Below are 22,498 nucleotides of genomic sequence, written 5' to 3'. Positions count from 1 at the left end.
TGTATGTTGGCTGATGGCTGTAAGTGCAAACTGGGACAAGAGACTAGAAAAGGTGGACAAATTTTTCTGTTTCAGGACTAGAATAATAAAGATTGAAGATACATGAAAGACATATCACCAAGTACTGCATAGAGCAAAAGGGCTGTCTTTGAAAATTAACAGTCACTAACATCCAAATATTTAAGCTTTATTACCAGGAAAAATTTCATAAAAAACGTGTTTTTAGAGAACAGCTCTATAAGGCAAGAAACATGGGCAAAAGGGAAGTTAGAAATGAAATGATTAGTAGAAGATTTTGAAAGGTGATTTTACAGGAGACTGTTCAAACAGTGGGTGGAGTGATCAAGTAAAGAAAGAAGATATTTTGGATTGAGTCAAAGAGAAAAAATGTCAGAACAGGAAATAAAAAGAGCAAATGCGGAAGCACGTATTATGACATGAGTCACTGTTGAAATCTGTTGTTAGAGATGTGAAAGATGGAAAGAATTGCAGAAGCAGCCCTAGATATGAGTGCATTAAGGCAAATCATCAGTGCTGTGGGATGCAACACTTGTGCTGAAATAAAGACGATAGCTGCCAACTGACAGGAATTTATATTTTGTGTCAACCCAACTTTACTGTTTATGACTGAAACTAAAAGGTAGAAAGATTAGAGTTTTATGTCCCATCAACATCTTGGTAATTTCTGATGCAGCACAAGCTCGGATTACAGAAGGATGGAGAAGGAAATCACCTATGCCCTGTTCTAAAGAGCCATCCCAGCATTTCCTGGAGTAGTTTAGGGAAATCACAGAAAACCTAAATCTGGATGGCCGCATGGGAATTTGAACCACCTTCCTCCTGAATAAGAGTCGAACATGCTGATCACTGCACCATCTCACTCGGGCCAAAACAAAAACTCTCTCCAAGTTATATTGTGTAGCTTGAGAACACACTTCATAAATAATGAAGAATTTGATAAAAATCAAAATAGTGAACAAAAGGAGGAAATGTGAAATTAACTGATAAGACATGCTCAAGAATAATAAAATTTAATAATGAAAAAAGCATAAGGGAAAGAGATGTTTTGTGATGTATCTTTTAAAGTTTTAATAAAAAGAAGGGAGCATATGAGCAGATAGTGGAAGATGTAAATCTTTTATTAATAATTTAGGAGTAAAGGTGACAACCTGCAGAATAGTTGAGATGTTGAGGCATCAATGGGCACATAAAAAAGACTGAAGACTTTGCTAGCTTTCAGATGAATCTTTTTTGATTTACAACGCACACGCATACCTGCAAGGCTATGTTGTGCCAGCTGAATACATTGTACCCAGTCTGCAGTCCTGCAGTTTGGCTAAGTTGAGGAATTGTGTCAGTTGATGGCCGAGGGGAGAAAGGAGGTGGCAATGGGAGGGAGGGTTGAGAAGGTGTGGCTGACACCCAGGGAGAGAGGGAGCAGGTGCACAGGATAGAAATGCAATTTCTTACCAGTGCGGATTACCTCATCCAGCAGGCAATGACAATGATACATACTAGTGGGTAAAAGTGCACTTATGGTGTCTGCAGCTTTTTCTATTGCATGCTGCTCTTCATAACAATTTATGTGATGAATCATGGGGAGTCGACACAATGAATTATGAGTCAGGTGTAGATAGCCATTGAGATTCTCATTTGTAATGCCCTATCATTTGTCAGTAAAGTTAGCTAGTATTTTATTCTTTTAGGTTATAATTTAACCATATTGTCAGAATTTCTGTCAAAACCGTGGATCAGACATACAGGTAGGTTATATCTTGGGCTACACTATCAGTTTATTACAGCAGTGATATTTTTGGGTTGATACTTGTTGGATTCGCCAACCAACAAGCAGCTTAGAAAACTATAACCTAACCTAGGCTTCATGTTATGTTACAGGTCAGTCAGTCAGCCCATGTAGTTTTTTGAGTCACCAAAGAAATGCAAAAATCAGTAATCAACCTTAATATTAATATAACCAGGTCATTAACATTATTCTAGCACTTTCAATATCTGAAACAAATGTAATCAATTTGTATCTTTCGCTGAAAGAAGCCATTATACTCAGTGATTATCATTGGCTTTGACCAATGTCAGTGTATTACCAGTACCAACAAGCAACACAAGACCTGACATTAGTGTATTTTAGCCAATGAGTGAACTGGGAGGAAGTAAGACAATAGAGAAAGAGGAAACTGTGGGGAAGATGGCTTGGGGTGCAGGTTGAACGATATTAGGGCCCTCGTGTCAAACATCCACACACTTACTGTATGGGTCATATCCTTTGGAAGACCTGTCTGATACACCCATCCAGCACACCTCCAGTTCCGTCATAGGCTTCTCCTATCCCATCGGAGGCAGGGCCACCTGAGAATGCAGTCATGTTGTATACAGGTATGGTGCAGTTTCTGCACAGCATTTTATGTGGACATGACCACCATTCAACTGTGTACTTGAATGGATGGCAACCAACCAAATTGTGACCAAGAAAAGAGCTGAATGCTCAGTGGCAGAATACATCACTGAGCACAACATGCTCTATTCCAGTGGCTGCTTCACAGCCCATGCCATCTGGATCCCCACCACCATCACCCCCACCCTCACCACCTCTCAGATACATAGATGGGGGTGATCCTTGCAACATTTTCTTTGTTCTCATAATGCTCCTGGCACAATGCCTGCTAGCCTCCTGCCCCTCACCTTCACCCACTTACACTGTGCCCCAGAACCCTAATTCTGCTCATGCTGCATGCTCACCCACATCCCCATGGTGTCTCCTTCTTCTCTATAGCCCCCTCAAATTCACTCATTGTCATTGTGTACTACAAGAACTCACCACTGGCGTGTTGCATTCCTGTACTTTACACTCTCTGTCGCATTCCTATCCTAGGCACCTGCTGCCTGCCTCCAAACTCCCAACTGTCCTTCCTACACCCCACCTTATCTCTTCCATCATCCCCTCCACCTCACACCATACCTCATGTGTGTGTGTGTGTGTGTGTGTGTGTGTGTGTGTGTGTGTGTGAGTGAGTGAGTGTGAGAGAGCGAGCGAGATCGAGATATATCCGCACAAAGAGTATTATGGAGACCTGTAACTATTCTGCATTGAAATTAAATGTCAAATGCAGAAGTACGTTAGTGTGTTATTGTCTTGCATGCTGTATCTAACATTGATTACATTATTGTATCCAGACCTTCTAGATAAGAATTTTAAATGTGCACTATGTCATTTATGTATGCAGATCGTATGTGAGCGGAAGGATGTATTTGCATCAGCGTGTGCCGTGGCGCGTGCCTATCCACTGTATTCTGCAAAGTCGCCAGGTTCATCACAGGACTGTAAAACACCAACTGTAGTAAATGTTGAATTCCTCTTGGTTCCTGAGTCAATTGCTGATGGGGCGAATGGTGCTGAAGATGAGAGTGAGTCTGAAGATCTGCATTTAAGCCAAGAAGATTTGCGTTGCCTTGAAAGTGCAGCATCTGGTGTTCGACTTGCAGCCAAAATTGTTGATATGCCTTGCAATGTAATGAATGTGGATCACTTCCTCAAGGTATGTAACATATGTAAGGTAGTTAGTTCTGTTTGTTTTTTCTCTAATGTCACTTCTGTTTAAGAGGCATACATTCTTAAAGCTTGTTCTCTAATGCCATTTCTGTTGAAGAGACGTTCATCCTTAAAACAACAAACGAAGAGAGAATTGATTGTTCGTATCTCCTGTATTAGTAAACACACACACACACACACACACACACACACACACACACACACACACACACTGTATTGATCTTTGAAAGTGTATATCACTTTTTTTTGTGATTACATGTACTTCCATATTGTACAAAAACTATAAAGTGCATGGCAGATTGTATGACCCACAGAACTGTGTGTTAGTGTTTCTATTCCGTATGCATTTGGAGTACAGGAAGATTTGCTGCTTAAAATACCAATATTTATGGGCTAATTAGACTAATCTTGTCATCACAGTTCTTTTGAGAATGATATATAGAAGGCCTTGTTCAATTTAGCCTTTCGTTTAGTTGCATAGGTGGACCACGTCTCCAAGTAGGTAGTGGTGGTGGAGGCGGCAGCGTCACTTACATAGAAGAAATAGGGGAACGACAGAAAACATAAAGAATTGCATTGTGTTACTTCCCTTCTTTACCTTATTTTTGGAGTTTGTCTGTTATTTGTAGGTGGTTGGGTGCATTACAAAAATGGTTAACACCTTTTAAACATAGTATAATTTACCTGATCATATTGCCTGAAGCAAACATGCCTAATATCTTATAATTTTAAACTTCTACTCCAAGTAAGTAAGAATTATTTGAATAAAATGGTTCAGGAAAGGAAGCCTCTGGTGCTTTATTAATCAAAGTGAGCAGTGCACTTTCCTAACTTGTCTGTTTCAGGGTTCACGTAATCAAAAAGTAATACTTTCTCCATTCATATTAAAGTTTGGCATTGCTCATATTGTTTAAAGTTTCAATTAAATAGGCTAGATTGTTACTTTGTGTTGCCATAATTTTTAAACTTGTATGCGTAGCCACTTCCTTGATATCTGGATTGTTAAACACAAATTTGTTCTGTCACAGTTCACTGAAAATTAATCACCCTAACCTACACACGTTGACATATGAGTCTACCTATTTTTACCTGACTGTTTGGTGAATTGCCTTTCTGTAAGAATTTGTAATTAATTAGCAAACTATCACAGCTCTCACATACATGTCTGTATGTGATTACAGCACTTAGTTGTCTCTTCTTGGTCTCAGTATTGAAACTCAAACCACAGTGGAGACATAGCTGTCAGCAGAATTCCCTGTACTCGGAAGGCACACTAGCATACAAGATGTAGAAAATGTTGCAAAACCTGCTGTATATTCAAGAAAGTACTCCCCTAATTTCTCTACTACATTCATTCCTGTGATACCAGCTGCTGTTGTGCACAATGCTTTACCACCCTTGAACATACAGAAATCCTTGACTTTCTCATAGTGGTCAAATATGATCATATTTTGATGTAAACATAATAAAGTGAAAGAAAAAACTCACACTCATGTAAAAATGTTACGGACCATTTATCTGTGTAAGCAAATGTTAATCTTATTTAATGATAAACAAAAGACCATTGTATGAATATTTCATGTAAGCTGTCTCAGGGCAAGACTTTCTGCTCAAGCTATATCTTTCTAATGTGTACTCTGCACATACAGACACCATGTTCTGTGAAAATCTGCCAAAAGCATGTGTGTAGAAAGTTTTGCAAATTGCTTTTGTTCAGGAAGTGGGAGCTGTAGCTGCTGCATACCCGGGAGTGCGACTAACTGTCATTCGAGGCAAAGAGCTGGAGGCCCGCGGTTTTGGTGGAATCTACGGAGTCGGAAAGGCAGCAGCTGTTGGGCCAGCTCTTGCAGTGCTGTCCCATGAACCGCAGGGTGCGACTGAGACAGTTGCCTGGGTAGGCAAGGGCATCGTTTATGACACCGGTGGACTCAGCATCAAGGGAAAAGTGAGTGATCCAGAACTGACGTCAAAAGGGTAAGGTGAGAAGAACTCAGTAACAGAACACCGACTAGAAAAAGTTGAGGAGACAGGCACATCACATTATTTTTAAATACTGGCCAGCCCCTCTATCTCTTTGTTAGTATTTATTTTTAAATTATGTCTTTTTGGTGTTATCTTGGGGCATCCAAATGTACTGTGTAAAATTTGTTTTTTAATGCTTTAAAAGTGGGCACATTTGAGATGAAGTAACTAGCATGGGTGAATTTTCGAGGGATGGCTTTAGTACTGAAAATTCACACAGAAGTCTGTGTAGTGTTTGATATGGACAGGAGGTCTCATTTCAGTCAGTATATAGAATTCTTGTTTGAAACTTCTATCACATCCAATTATGTGTTTGGTATGGATATTATTAAAATGCAAGTAGAGAACCTTGTGCTGTCTAGCAATGGAGGGAGGGGGGGGGGGGGTGGAAAAGCTCACCATCCATTTTATAAAGAAGACACCATTAGCATATATGTCAAGGATTTCTTTTTAGAGGCAGACACATTTTTTCAATAATTCTCTCTCATTGTCCAAATCTAAGTTCCATCCATAACAGAATAAATTCAGCATAACCGATTGTTGAACAATGTTACAATATTCCAGCATGTAAACTTTAGTTGTGATGGGTATTCATCATTTTGCAAAAGGAAGAAACTGGCAGGCAACTGTGTAACTGTAGATGAATGGTGAAAATGAAAAGGCACACTTAATAAGATCATTTTACTGTCTCAACGTAGAATACTGACCATTTTTTATTGATAGGTGCAGGTATTGAAGACAAAAAATACTTCATCATGTGGCTAGAGGTTTCTGGGAGAGTACACTAGTATTCTTCATTGCATCATAGATAGGGAATCCCAACTCAAAAGAGCACATAAGCCAGGGTAAAACCATGAATTAAGATTAAATGTGTTTTATTTAAATTTCAGAAATATTTTATCTTTCCTGACACTCATAGAAATTGGAAGTTGGTTAACTAATGGTGTATGGAAGAGGTTTAGCTTACACAATTGGCAGTAAATGCTAACCAAACATCAGCCCATATAGTCAGTAACAGTCAGCTCTACATTTCTGAGTGACTGACCTTATATCTTCATGACTGTCAAAATATAATGCAAAGATAAAGATAGATAATAATTTCTGCTTTGCTAAGTTTAATGGGACTGAAATATATTTAGTGTAGATGAAGTACTGTCTACAATACGTTAGCTTTAGTGACACTGATTTCACATTCACGATGAGCTGAATGTACAATATTTGTATGAATATGTTAATTCTTTGATTCCAGACTACTATGCCAGGCATGAAGCGTGACTGTGGTGGAGCAGCTGCCATACTTGGTGCGTTCATGGCAGCAGTTGAGAGGGGCTTTGCACAGAATTTACATGCTGTTTTCTGTCTAGCAGAAAATGCTGTGGGTCCTGATGCAACACGTCCAGATGATGTCCACACTCTTTATTCTGGCAGGTGAGCATCATTTCTCCATGTAAAATAACTTAAAATTTTCTATTTGTATTTCCTCAGAAAGAAGTTATTATTATGTATTTGCATTTCAGTGTTTAGTGGAAAAATAGGCCGTTTTAGTATATCTGTACTCTTGAGAATATACATTTGAATGTAAATAAGTTAGGGATACAGAAAATCACTCAATGCTTCTCCTCTTCAGTGTGTGGTCCTTTACTCCTAAATTATTTACATTCTGCCAGGACTTTTCCTTGTTATAAATTTGAAATATTCTTCTTTCACTATAGTATGATACTACCCTGCAAATATAGACAAAAATAAAATAATAAAAACCTAACTTTTCAGCACAAAAATTTAAAAGAAAAAAATAAGGAAAATTAAAAATCAGTTCTCTGAAGCAGAGATCCACAGTGAATTAAATGTTATTAACAGTGCTCACAGTATTGGCATTGCACATGTAGTTGATAGATAATATTGAGCAACAAATCAGTATCTTGTATAACTTTCTCTAGTTACAGTGCAACCCTGCAGTTGAGCTTAGACACAATCATAGGCTTGTTACAAAATTCTACTCGGTATACTAAAATGTTATGGTATTAATAAAATCCCACTTGCATAGAAGAGCAGATTGTCTTTCTGACAGACTGTCATGGGCATGAAACTAATCTTGGAATGAATTGTGTAACCCAGGGGATTTAGAAGTGTATATCACTAGGCAGAAGACAGTTACTACCCACAGGAAAATTAAAGCGGCCTTTGGAGAAAAGAGAAGCTGCAGTATGAATATCAAGAGCTTCGATGAAAAACCAGTCCTACGCAAAGAGTGGGAAGCTAAATGATGGAGTATATAGATGACCTACTGAAGGGAAATATACTTGAAGACAATATTATGGAAATGGGAGAGGAGATGGGAGATATGATACTGCAAGAATAATTTGCCAGAGCACTGAAACACCTAAGCCGAAACCAGACCCCAGGAGCTAAGACATTCTGTCGAAACTACTGATAGCCAGGGGAGAGCCAGCCATGACAAAGAAAGGTTTGGAGTAGGAATTATAGTTGAGAGAGAAGACATAAAATCTTTGAAGTTTGGCAGTGAGATTGTAATTCTGTCAGAGACAGCAAAGGACTTCGAAGAACAGCTGGGTAGAATGAGCAGTGCCTTGAAAGCAGGATAAAGACTAACATCACCAAAAGCAAAACAAAGGTAATGGAATGTAATCAAATTGAATTAGGTGTGCTCAAGGAATTAGATTAAGAAATGAGGCACTGACAGCAGTAGATGAGTTTAGCTTTTTGGGCAGCAAAATAACTGATGATGGCTGAAGTTGAGTGGATATATAAAGTGTAGACTGGCAGTGGCAAGAAAAGTGTTTCTGAAGAAGAGAAATTTTTTAACATTGGATACAGATTTAAGCATTGGGAAGTCTTTTCTGAAAGTATTTGTATGGGCTGTAGCCGTGTATGAAGTGTTTTGTATAGGTATGTGATCAGAGGCTTTGTATAGGGTTTAGCCTTATATGGAAGTGAAACAGCTACAATAAACAGTTTAGACAAGGAGCAAATAGAAGCTTTTGAAATATGGTGCTACAGAAGAATACTGAAGATTAGCTGGGTATATCACAAAACTGATGAGGAGGTACCGATTTGAATTGAGGAGAAGAGAAATTCGTGGCACTAATCGTATCGGTCAATAGGACCCATGGTGAGACATAAAGGTATCACCAATTTAGTACTTGAGGGAAGTGTGGAGGTAAAAATCACAGAATGGGGTCAAGAGATGAATACAGTAAGCAGATTCAAAAGGATGTGTTTGCAGTAGTCATTTAGAGATGGAGGCATGCACAGGATAGAGTAACAGGGAGAGCAGCAGCAAATCTATTATCACACTGAAGACCACAGTAACAACCACTATGGAACCCCCACAAAAAATCTTGACCTACATAAATGATCTTCGAATGACTTTACAGAGTAGTTCAAAAACTGCTATATTTGCTCATAAATCAGGCATACTAATCAAGGGTCCAGACTGAACCTTGGCGAACAAAGTTCAGGTGATGACTGAACGGGCATGTAGCTGGTTATCAGCATACAATTTCAAACTAGCAAAAATGACCTGCTAGCACCAGAAGTAGGCATTAATAGTCATTCATTAAATGAAATGCCGTGTTTAAAATTTCGTAGGGTCCAGCTGGATTACAAATTAAAATGGAATCAACACACACACAAACAAACAAATTAAGACGCTGAGTTACATGTGTTACACCCTTGGATCTCTCATTACATTGAGCTAAGGACAAGGAGACTGTGTTAGCTTTATTTACATATTTTCACTCCTTATTGTCTTGCGGAATTAGCTTCAGGGAGAGGGCACTTAATGTAAATAAACTATTCATTCACCTGGCACTAGCAGTAAGGATATTGTGTAAAGCAGATAACCAAACATTTTGCAGAACTCGATTTAAGGATTTATGAATTTTTATAGTTCCTTCCCGCTACATCTATTCTTTAATACATCGTGCTGGTAAAAATCAGCTTCACCTGAAAGTGGGTTGTGTAATCACAATGGAAGACAAAAATTATTTGCACTTTGACTTTGCCTTCTTTTGTAGGGTTCAGAGTGTAGTTGTGTGCATGACGGTCTCCCATCTCACACAAAGCAATACACTTAGAATCCTTACAAGTTCAGATGAATATTAATAATATATATCATTAACACTTTTTCTATAAATTATCTGAATATTGAGACTCAAAGAGTGAACATTTCTGTTAGTACAGGGCAAATACCAGTGTTCACTGTAATGCAGCATGACAAATAGTAAGGTACTGTAAACAGGACTCAGTATTTACAGATGTAGGTAACTATTCACCGTGAAAAACACTAATGTAATAAAGTAAATATTAAGGTATGAGATAACCTGCAGCTCTTTAATATAAATGGGGAAACAGCAGACGTAAGAGTGAATGTTATCAAGCAGGATAGTGATAATTCTTTTGTTAATATACTGATCAGACAAAGTTACTAAGTATTCGTGTGATGAAAATGCATGCTACAAGGTACGGGAAACCTGTTAAGTGAAACAGTAGAAGTTTATTTTACCTGTGAATAAAGAAAACAATAGTTTCTTGTTTCGCTATGAATAACAAAACAAAGCATCTTGGATATGTGGCTTGGTACCAGCCTATTGTCTGTTACTTTAGTAAAATGTCCTTGATCTGGTTGTAGTTGTTGTGTAAGGTTGGGAGCTTGACATCGAAGTTGGTGGTGATGTCTCGCGATGTGGTCCGGAGGCAGCACTTGGTGAGGATCAACAGCTTGGAAGCAGCAGGCGAGGTGCTCTTTGGACTTTTGATGCAGGCAGATGTCAGTCAGGCGAGTTTGGTGCACTCCTCGATAGGAACTCCATGCTTAAGGAACTGTGGCAAGGTGGACACTGAGTTGTGGCTGTGCTTGGTGAGGAGAGGTCCGTACTGAAAACTGCAGATGTTTGGCGCCTGGCCACAGTGCTGCTCCAGTGTACAACTGCCATAGATTGGCTGAGCCGCAGCCTTCATAGCTAGGTCACAGAAGGATACAACGACCAGCACTTGGAGGCACGTGACTTCCTGCAGCGAGATAGTGCCAGTGCTGGTAGCGACACCTGCATGAGAGACTTGCACCCCCAGGACTTGGGGCTACTGCTGGAGATGTGGAGGAAAACAGTCCTGAAGATGGCAAACAGCAGGATTGCCAAAGTATTGAATCTAATTTACTTTAGTATCTGGCTGCAAACGTGAAGAGACTTTCAATCCCGCAGCTTTAGATTTACATTGGATTGTTTCCTTGTGATTGCGGGAGTCCTTATAGCGAGCAAGCGAGGAATGCAGATGAGCAAGCAAGGAATGCAGATCACTTCTACTATACAGCTGTCTGAAGGCTAGTAGAATCATAGGCACTAGCTATACAATACTACAGTACTATGATTTGCTTGTCTTTTACTATGTGTACCTTGACGCATTCCACTTACCTGAATATTTTCATTCTTTATGTTATCTGCAGCACATGCTGAATTAATGAATAATTGTAGGTTGTATTATTATGTTTTGCTTCCATGTGTTTTGTCACAGTTTGTGGGGTGTTGCCAGTATTACACATTGTTGGACAAATTTCCAGTTCATTGTCGTTACATATGATAAATGGTGCTGCTGAAAATCTTTGAGAGTGTGTGAAGTAATAAGGCAAATCTGAAAACTGATCCTGAGAAAGAGTGCATTTCCCAGATTTAGTAGCAACAACAGAAGGGGGTGGATGATTCTGTGCTATTGTGTTCCCTCAGCAAACACCAGAAGTGGACAGTCACTGATCCCCATACCGTGATGCCCAAGAGCTGTCCCCATACATGACTTCTTGATACAGTCTACTAGTTTTTGCTCTATTAGCTTGGCACCATGCCTACAAATGCCAGTCACCGACACCAAAGAGAGCCAGGTCTCTTCATTAAGTACAACTTTGTACTTTCTAACCTTCCGTTCCTCTCTTCTGCTACACATCGTGATGTGGGATGCGTGGGGTTGAGAGGAAGCATGTTAGTGATCCACATTCTCATTGCCCTGTTTTCAGTCAACAATTTCTGATGCTCCTAGCTGACACTATTGAGGCAACAATAGCACTGTAGTAAATGTACATTCCAACTATGGCTGTTCATCTGATACCGCAACCAAGGTGTGTTCTGTATGCTGCTGCTGTTCAGAATCAAATCTGCGAGGATCCTTGAATTACCAGCACTGATATTAATACACCACTGACAACTACATGCAACATTTCTTTGATGGGCCACCTGGTCTTTGGCAGTTCCACAATATAACCTTGCCGAAATTCCATTAACTACATGAACTGGGTTCACTGAAATCAATTTGGCATATCCACCATTGCACTAAGGTGCTCAAAATAAGACAATTTCTTCAGAAAGTATTACATAGTTAAGAGCTCAGAACTATACCATCCACAGCCTATTGCTTTAAATCCTTGCTGTTACTGCCCTCGATCAGAGCCTATGCACATTTTACATTTCTACATCAAATCTTTAGAGGTATTACTTTTCTGTTTTCCACTAGGCATTTTAGGGCAAGGCCCCTCTGGTACCCACTGAGGTGCCGCCTTCCCCTCCTCCAGCCAATGAACCAACAGTGTCTCACCCCACCTATATGGACATTACCCCATCCTTCTCGGTGACAGATGGTGACCCTGCGGTGTGACTGGCTCCGATCCGTTCCCTTCCCATTTGGACTCCAACTTGAGAATCCTCCAGTGGAATTGTAATGGTTATTTGCATCACCTCCTGGAGTTGCGGCCCCTTTTTTCCTCCTACTCTACTGCTTGCATTACTCTCCAGGAGACTCATTTTGTCAATTCTTACTCACCCATCCTTCGTGGGTTCCATGCTTTCTGTTGGAACTGTATTGGCCCCTTGCGGGCTTCTGGTGGTGTTTACATCTTGGTCCACAAGGACATTGTTAGTAAATGGGTTCCCCTCCGTGCCACTCTGGGTACATCTGGCCACTCCAATCACAATCTATAATCTCTACCTCCCATCTGATAGGCCGCCCACATCCCTTGCCCTAACCACCCTTCTTCAACAACTCCCTTCTCCCTTCCTGCTTCTAGGGGACTTAAATGCCCACAACCCTCTTTGGGGTAGTCACACAAATACTGCCCTGGGCAGGACAGTTGAAGCTGTTCTGGCAGGACTTGACCTCTGTCTACTAAACACCGGCAAAACCACACACTTTAATGTGGTACATGACACTTTCTCTGCCCTTGACCTCTCATCTGCAGTCCCGGCCTTCTTCCCTCCATTCAGTCGGGTGTCCACGACAACTTATGTGACAGTGATCATTACCCGATTTTTTTGCCTTCCTTCAGTGTATCTCGCTCCATCACCCTCCCAGGTGGGCCTTCTCTAAAGCTGATTTGGGTGCGTTCTCTGCTACCATCTCCCCTCTACTACCACACAGCGGTATTGATGAGTCTACACAGACTTTGACTGCCGCTATCCTTTCCGCAGCTGTTTCAGCCATCCCTTTTTCCTTGGGTTGCCCCCTGTCGGAAGATGGTCCTTTGGTGGTCTCCGGAAATTGCTGTGGCCATAAAAGACCGCTGTCATGCTCTTCAACACTCCTACTGCTCTCCTTCTGGTCTTTAAACGATTCCACACCCGCACCCATTACCTAATCAGATTTCGGAAACGGATTTGCTGGGAACGATATGTGGCTGCCGTAGGGTCGCACACCCCCTCTTCACAAGTCTGGGTGAAACTCAGGCGAATTTTTGGCCATCATCCTCCCACCGGTGTTGCAGGAATTTCTGTGCATAGTGTTGTCCTTACCCATCCAGACTTTGTCGCAGAGCATTTCTCTCAACACTTTGCCCAAGCCTCTGCATCGACTCAGTATCCGCCCAAGTTCCTCCTCCTGAAAGAGTGCTTGGAATGCCTGCCTTTGTCTTTCGTTTCTCACTGCTTGGAGCCGTACAATGCCCCATTTAGCGAGTGGGAATTCGCCAGTGCCCTTGCCCTTTGTCCCAACACGACTCCTGGCCAGATTGGATACATAATCAAATTCTCCAACACTTATCGGTGGCTGGCCACCGTCGTATACTGACCCTTTCCAACCGTGTGTGGAGTGAAGGGGTATTTCCTACCCAGTAGCAAGAAAACATTGTTATTCCGGTGTTGAAGTCTAGGAAGCCACCTCTTCAGTTGGATAGCTACCATCCAATTAACCTTACCAACACCCTCTGCAAGCTCCTTGAAAGCCTGGTGAGTCAGCTGACTCACTTATCTCCTCCGTGATGAGGAACCCCCTCTCTGTCGTGATGGATCGATGTTGACTGTGGCTCATCTCTTACTGGACTGTCCCAACTTAGCCGCCCTGCAACGGACTTTTAGCTTTCCTGACCCGCTACCCCTTGCGTTAACTGACAGTGCCTCAGCAGCTGATCTAGTTTTATGATTTCTTCATGATGGGGGTTTTTATCGCTTTATTTAATGGTAGGACCTGCAACGTTATCACTGGGTGGAGGGGGTTGGCAGGCCGTCTTGCTCCCCCCTTCGCCCCAACTTGACTAGCTTCGACTGGGCTTGGTGGTTCACCCCTGCCCTCTGCCTTCCCACTCCTTTCCTTATGGGGTCTGTTTTATCTTGAGTGTCTGTCTTGGCTACCTGTGCTTTTTCCTTCATGCTCCTGTCATTAATCACTTTCTGTCCCTCCTCTCTTTCTGCCTTCTTCCTTCCTTCTCTGTTTTTGTAGTTTGTAATTTTTGTGGCCATTGTAGTTCCCTCTTATAGTGTGAGGTTTTATTGGTTTTAGTTATTCCCGGGTCGAGGGGCTGATGACCTCGTAGTTTGGTCCCTTCTCCAGTCTAACCAACCAACTATCCACTAGGCATTTTTATTAGAAAATGCTTTTTACAGACAAATTAAGGTTCAGTTTATGAAACTGAGGAAAATGGAGGAAAATTTTGTATAGAATATAAGCAATGTTACAAGGAAAGACATCTCTATACCATATAGAACGGATGTTGGGCAGTTACCATACACACAAACAATTTAAAAACAATTTCTGGATTACAGCAGCTCAATTACAATTTGCACTGTATTGTATGTTGGCATGATCACTACAGACCTATTTTTTAGAATGAATGGCTGCACTTAATCTCTTTCTGTTGGTAGCATCCAACAGTCTGTTGCTGGGCATGTCTTGGAACATTTTGGGCAGGGTCGTGGGCCTGGATACTTTATTGACCCCAAAGGCTGGTGGTCCAATCCCACTTAAGAAAATTAGAGATGGTGACTTGGCACTTGCCAGTTGTGTGGTCTAAATTTATGTTGACAGTAATATTAGCTGTCAGTTCACCTGTTGGATCTGCAGATCTTGTAAAATTTGGTTTGTAAGAGAATGTGGGGAGAGCTTAATGAAATATGATAGTGGATGTCAGAGAGGAAATTAACAGTCTGAGTAGCTAAAGAATATTGGAAAATGTTAAAACGGCAGTCAGAAAGTGAATGTGATTTGATGTCATGTATACACATGGTCAGGGTGTGATGAAAATTAACTTCACACAGCTTATAGAGTGGGAAAAATAGTGAATCAGTGACAGATAATGAAATTGAAAATTTTGTTGCTTGTTAAAAACTGTGAGCGAGCTCAGGGATAATAATGTGGAAATTGCTGATGCTGAAGTACTGCAGTGACATCATTTAAATCTCTCCATGACCTCCGTCTCAGTATGTAAGCCTAACATCTGAAAGTGGCTGGGAAGGGACATTTTCTAAGTAATATTTTGGTGTAAAAGTGCCAGGTAACTGTAAACAAAATTACTGTCTTATCTAATAAGAGGGAAAATCCTTATTTACAGTGAAAATAGGTCACAGCTATCTCTGTTGCTGAAAGTTTTCTCTGGCAATAAGCATACCTTCATTAAATAGGCAGACTCTATGGAGGTATGAGTTAGCCCATTATTATGTGATGTTCTGCAGATTTTGTGATTATGGCAAGATCTTTAACATATATCTTAGTGTGGTAAGTTCTATTTGTAAACAAGATTTGAAGGTTATACTATGGGTGGGAGGGGTCGGGGAGATTATTAACTTTCTAAAACAGTTTCTCTTGTAAAAGTACATATCCAGCAACTCTTATTATCTGCATTGCCAGAGGCATTTGATGAATCATTGTATAAGCAGTACTCATATGTAAGTGTTGGTTTCTGGGAGGCAGTGAGAAGGCTTCAGAAATTGTAAACAGTTTCTGGTTACTTGATTTAATTAAGGCATTTGGCTGTCTCAATAGCAGCGTATTATGTTTCCCCTGTGAACATCTAACTGAAAATCAAATTGCATTGAATTGTTTTCTGTCAGCAGTGAAAAATTAACAATGGAAAGTAAAGATTGGAATATCAACAGCACATGCACGTGTGCGCGCGCGCACACACACACACACACACACACACACACACACACACACACACACACACAACCTCTGTCTCCAGCTGCTCCAGCTGTCACATTCAATGGGAGCAACAATCCAGAGTGGAGCAGGGAAGGGTAAGGGATAGCAAAGCTTGACTTGGATCCAGGGGGTGTGGAGAGGTCAGCATTGCCTGGTGGAGCATGAAGAAGCTAGATGGTAGCAAGACAAGGCTACCAGGTACAGCTTCAGGAAGCTGTGAGGGAGGGAATGAGATACAGAGAGTGGAAAAAGAGAGGACAAGAGAAGGGGAAAGTCTGATGGATGTGTTGGAAGAGAGCAGCACAGAGGGAGAGTGAGGAGACATAAATTGGGAAGAGGTATAGGACAGAGAGGGCGGAAACGATTGGATGAGGGTGTGGGGAGAGAGTACATAACCGCAGATTGAGGCAGGGTTGATTTCGGGAACAGAGACCATGTTGTAAGGTTAACTCTCATCTGTGCAGTTCAGAAAAGCTGGTGGTGGAGGGGAGGATCCATATGGCCCTGGTTGTGAAGCAATCTGTGAAATCAAGCATGTTACATTCAGCTGCATGTTGTGCCGCAGGGTGGTCCACTTTTCTTTTATCCACAGCCATTGGGACATTTGTCCTATGTACTCATACCAGTACAAAAAGCTGTGCAACAATTGCACTAAGGCTGGTGGTATATGACATGGCTGGTTTTATAGGTGGCAAGCAACAGTCTGCTGAACATAGGATTAAATAGAAAAATGGTAAAAAAAATTGGCTGTCTGATCTCCTTAGGGAGTATTTGCAGCAGCTGAGTTGTTTTAATTCTAAGATATATTACAAATACCTGCTGTTTCAACACCAATCATTAATTTATTTCTCTTCAAGGAGGAAATGAACATCATTTCCAGGTTTTTTTTTTTTAAGTTAATAGCAACTTTTTACAATGCTGAACTGTAGACCTAGTGTGATAATGACACGTTAAAAACAAATTTACTTTCTGAACTGTATCCTACTCTTGCGTATCCCGATAGCTTATATCTCCAACTTGAACAACCAAAAGTAACCACTAATAGCTCTCCCCCCCACCTTATCCTCAGTGCTGCATGCATTCTGTTTGGCATATTTGCTCCTATATGATGCGTTTTCATTTTAGATTATACAAGCTGTTGATTCCATTAAATGTTATTACTTAGCCATAAAAAGGGTTCCAATGCACAGTTTTTAGCAATATTTATTACTTTATCAGCTGGTGATTCTTATTCATTGCAGAAGCTTAATATAAGTCACTACAGACTTTAATTTCTTTTGTGAATCATGCAACAAAATTTCTCTGCTTCTCCAATGTAATGTTTTGCACATGAAGACTGTTTCCCCTTTTATGCATATTTACAGTTAGAGTTCATTACTGCATATTTCTAATGAGAAAGAATGGTACCAGAAAACTTTAAATAGTTGTTAGCATGAGATTTAGTAGTGTACCATTATGATGATACAGGTGACCTGTGTCCATAATTGTCAGGACTCATTACACAAGCTTCCTGTCAGTGTCCGTAATCACGTTTCTCATGCTACATTGCGCATGGGTGGTGATGTAATGTTAAACTAAATACACTCCTGGAAATGGAAAAAAGAACACATTGACACCGGTGTGTCAGACCCACCATACTTGCTCCGGACACTGCGAGAGGGCTGTACAAGCAATGATCACACGCACGGCACAGCGGACACACCAGGAACCGCGGTGTTGGCCGTCGAATGGCGCTAGTTGCGCAGCATTTGTGCACCGCCGCCGTCAGTGTCAGCCAGTTTGCCGTGGCATACGGAGCTCCATCGCAGTCTTTAACACTGGTAGCATGCCACGACAGCGTGGACGTGAACCGTATGTGCAGTTGACGGACTTTGAGCGAGGGCGTATAGTGGGCATGCGGGAGGCCGGGTGGACGTACCGCCGAATTGCTCAACACGTGGGGCGTGAGGTCTCCACAGTACATCGATGTTGTCGCCAGTGGTCAGCGGAAGGTGCACGTGCCCGTCGACCTGGGACCGGACCGCAGCGACGCACGGATGCACGCCAAGACCGTAGGATCCTACACAGTGCCGTAGGGGACCACACCGCCACTTCCCAGCAAATTAGGGACACTGTTGCTCCTGGGGTATCGGCGAGGACCATTCGCAACCGTCTCCATGAAGCTGGGCTACGGTCCCGCACACCGTTAGGCCGTCTTCCGCTCACGCCCCAACATCGTGCAGCCCGCCTCCAGTGGTGTCATGACAGGCGTGAATGGAGGGACGAATGGAGACGTGTCGTCTTCAGCGATGAGAGTCGCTTCTGCCTTGGTGCCAATGGTGGTCGTATGCGTGTTTGACGCCGTGCAGGTGAGCGCCACAATCAGGACTGCATACGACCGAGGCACACAGGGCCAACACCCGGCATAATGGTGTGGGGAGCGATCTCCTACACTGGCCGTACGCCACTGGTGATCGTCGAGGGGACACTGAATAGTGCACGGTACATCCAAACCGTCATCGAACCCATCGTTCTACCATTCCTAGACCGGCAAGGGAACTTGCTGTTCCAACAGGACAATGCACGTCCGCATGTATCCCGTGCCACCCAACGTGCTCTAGAAGGTGTAAGTCAACTACCCTGGCCAGCAAGATCTCTGGATCTGTCCCCCATTGAGCATGTTTGGGACTGGATGAAGCGTCGTCTCACGCTGTCTGCACGTCCAGCACGAACGCTGGTCCAACTGAGGCGCCAGGTGGAAATGGCATGGCAAGCCGTTCCACAGGACTACATCCAGCATCTCTACGATCGTCTCCATGGGAGAATAGCAGCCTGCATTGCTGCGAAAGGTGGATATACACTGTACTAGTGCCGACATTGTGCATGCTCTGTTGCCTGTGTCTATGTGCCTGTGGTTCTGTCAGTGTGATCATGTGATGTATCTGACCCCAGGAATGTGTCAATAAAGTTTCCTCTTCCTGGGACAATGAATTCACGGTGTTCTTATTTCAATTTCCAGGAGTGTAGATATGTTTGTTTTTGTATTTACACTTAGTACTGCTGTTGTGTCTATAACTTTCTGTAGAATTTTTACCTGGAAATATACTGGATACTGTGGTTCTAATTAAGAATTTAGCCAGAGTACATGTATTTTATGTCATATTTTAGGACAGTGGAAATAAACAACACTGATGCTGAGGGGCGGTTGGTGCTTTCAGATGGTGTTTCCTACGCCCATAAGGATCTAAAAGCAAATATTATTCTTGATATGGCTACACTCACAGGTGCTCAGGTAATGTTAACTATTAAAAAATCCTCAACTTTCAATGTCAGTATCATGACAGTGTGGTCATTTTCTTGGATTGTGCTGACTATATATACTATTTTACACTAATCATAAAACCTACTGCAAAGTCACAATAGCTGTCATGAGGGAATCAGTTATTATTGGCACTATTATAGCTATATCAGAATGATTTTACACACAGAATTTGTGTGGACCACAATGTGTTTATGATTTCTTCTGATACATTTTCAGTCATTGCCATCATCAGATCAAAATAGAATCTGAAGCATAAATACAATGTGTCACATCAGCAGTTCTACCATATATTACAGTGACCAGTGCATTAACAGTTGTCATAAGGAATAAGCCGGCCGCGGTGGTCTCGCGGTTCTAGGCGCGCAGTCCGGAACCGTGCGATTGCTACGGTCGCAGGTTCGAATCCTGCCTCGGGCATGGATGTGTGTGATGTCCTTAGGTTAGTTAGGTTTAAGTAGTTCTAAGTTCTAGGGGACTAATGACCACAGCAGTTGAGTCCCATAGTGCTCAGAGCCATAAGGAATAATAAACACATTGTGATCTAGACAAAGTTTGTATGTAAGTGCTAAGAATGATCATAGACTTCTATAAGGTCGTGTCCTATATACTGTGAACTAATTTAATTGACATTTTTGTAGTAATTTTAAAAGTTGTTTTTAGTGTACATCATAGTAAATAAAATTTTCGCTACATTAACAGGGTATAATTTTTCATAAGTGCTGACTCCAACTTCACTACTTTGTAACAGGCTACATTGTCCATTCTTCTATTCAGAATTGCATTGCTGAAGCTGTTAATGAAATGAAAACTATTTTTTAGGACCCTGTTCATCATAATGATGAATTTGGAATCGGATCGTCTGACTGATATTTTTGTAACTATTTTTACGGTAGAATATCTTCAGTGGTGGCTGTTTAGAGGTATTTGTATGAAAAATTCAGAAACCACTTTATTACTTTGTTTCTTCACTTTTTAAGATTCATTATTTTATCTGAATTTGCTGCCTGCACATTTTGCAATAAATAGTTTCTGAAATTTCAATAAAAAATTCTTAGCAGCTACAGCTTGGCTGTAGTGTACCTGTAACAATTCCCTACAAAGTGAAACGAACTGTATTATTGTTGTGCTCCACTCATGAGCTTTATAACAAAGACATCAGAGTATGGGCTAAACTGTCATCCTGTCATATGTTTTCAAATCTAGACAACTCCTTAGTTGTTTCAGATTTGGGTTACAAGGTACCATTCCACCATTCATAACTTGCTCCTGCTAGAAATGGCCATACTAAAAATATTTTTACCTACTCAACGCCTCATACATGTTTCTTTCAATATCACTGCATTGAGGAGGACTACAGTATCACCTACAGTCATGAAGTCCTAAGAGACACTTTTGAATGGAAGAATGGTAACCCCCAAGTGCCACTGTTTTGCCAATGCCATCAATAGTACAACATCCACAAAAAGGAAGCCAGTAATCCTTATTTCTGAACTGTTTTGTTCTTTTCTGTAAAAATGTGATGACAAAACACTAAATCAGTTTGTGGAATTGACTGTACATATGCAGGATTCAATTTATGTGTTTAGTCCATCAGCATTTTGAATGAACAACATTCTGAGTGTGAAAGAGTCTGAAACATTTCAGGTATTCTTGTTCCATTTGAAACTGATATTGTTACTGTATGTGAAGAACTTAAAAACTATAATAATAATGGAAATTTGTGGATGGGTGGAACAATATGTAACAGAAAGAAAGGCAACCATTCACTTTCAGCAGACAGAAAAACTTTATGCATCCCTCCCTTATGTAACACAATATTAACTAGGTTTTGAGCTCTGGCTCTTCTGGCAGAAAGTACGCACAGGCACCCAAATGCGCACTACTGCAGCCACAGAGACACTGAATATTAGAGAGCAATTGCCTGATCTGATTGATGTACAGAAGGGGTAGGGAAGGTTGCACAAGGTGAGGAGGGGATACCAGGAAGTACCAGGAAAGACAGATGACTTGGGAGTTGCAGAACAAGACAATAGGACTTCTGAGGAAGTAGAGCATGTAAGAGATATAAAGGTACAGAGGGAGTACATTGGAGACAGACAGATAGACAGAGAGAAGGGGAGAGGGATGGGAAGAGGGAAAGGGGGGGGGGGGGGGTATAGAGAGACAGAGAGAGGGAGAGAGAGAGAGAGAGCCAGCCCACGTGCGGACAGGATGGGGAGGGGGGGCCAGGAAGAATAATGGTGGGGACAAGACAGTACACGAACAGAATGGGGGAGGGGTGGTATGGATAATGAAAAGAGAGAAAAGGGAAAAGGCAAGATGAGGCAGTGGGAAACAGGTTAGCAGAAGTGTAGGCTGGGGGATCATCAATATGCAGGGATAGAATTGCCATCTGCATAGCTCAGAAAAGCTTGTGCTGGAAAGGAGTATCCAAATGGCAAGCGTAGTGAAGCAGCTGCTGATCATTTGAGTTTTGATGCATAACATGTTTGGCTGTTGTATAGTCAATTTTCACTGTGGCCATTCTTGGAAGTAGACAGTTGGTTATGTGTCATGCCCACAGAGAATGTTGTGCACAGTAATTGGAGTGTAATTGGTATATGAGATCATGAATCAAGCGCATGTTTTCAGCCGGTGTGGCTGAGCGGTTCTAGGCGCTTCAGTCTGGAACCGCATGACCTCTACGGTCACAGGTTCGAATCCTGCCTCGGGCATGGATGTGTGTGATGTCCTTAGATTAGTTATGTTTATGTACTTCTAAGTTCTAGGGGACTGATGACCTCAGATGTTAAGTCCCATAGTGCTCAGAGCCATTTGAACCAATTAAGGCTGCAGGCATATTCCAAGGTTTTTTTCATCTCCTTTGTTTAAAACAACTAGGCTAGGTGATGGTATTCTGATGGATACCAGACAGGTAGAAATTTGGAGGAATTAGTGATGGATTTAGCAACTAAGGAGGAATGGAGGATACACACTGCATCACACTCCGAAGTCTTTGACTCCTCTGAAATGCATCAGTGGTAAGAGTGACTCAAAACAAATGACAAGAAGCTGCGTAGTAAAACCTTCTACTGGGCCCTGGTGGTTCCAGCCATTTATGTAAGAAGAAGTGCCTCCAAAAAGGATACTTTATCATGAAGCACAGATTTTGTTTCCAATAGGGGGATTCTCTAGTGTCTGTGATTGTGGTTTGGTATTCC

At 41.6% G+C, this 22,498-nt stretch overlaps 1 protein-coding gene across 3 annotated transcripts in view; it reads left to right on the top strand.

Moving 5' to 3' along the window:
• LOC124802567 (probable aminopeptidase NPEPL1) overlaps nt 1-22,498 on the top strand; it is a 49,877-nt gene that overhangs the window by 4,310 nt on the left and 23,069 nt on the right. For all 3 annotated transcript variants that reach the window (XM_047263436.1, XM_047263438.1, XM_047263437.1), the window contains exons 4-7: nt 3,240-3,551; nt 5,283-5,510; nt 6,837-7,015; nt 19,145-19,268. In XM_047263436.1, coding sequence (XP_047119392.1) covers nt 3,240-3,551; nt 5,283-5,510; nt 6,837-7,015; nt 19,145-19,268 — 843 coding nt within the window. The remainder of the gene's footprint in view (nt 1-3,239; nt 3,552-5,282; nt 5,511-6,836; nt 7,016-19,144; nt 19,269-22,498) is intronic.

Source organism: Schistocerca piceifrons, chromosome 6, assembly GCF_021461385.2.
Source record: "Schistocerca piceifrons isolate TAMUIC-IGC-003096 chromosome 6, iqSchPice1.1, whole genome shotgun sequence".
In the NCBI taxonomy this organism is placed as follows: domain Eukaryota; kingdom Metazoa; phylum Arthropoda; class Insecta; order Orthoptera; family Acrididae; genus Schistocerca; species Schistocerca piceifrons.
This window is presented reverse-complemented; position numbering and strand designations above follow the sequence as displayed.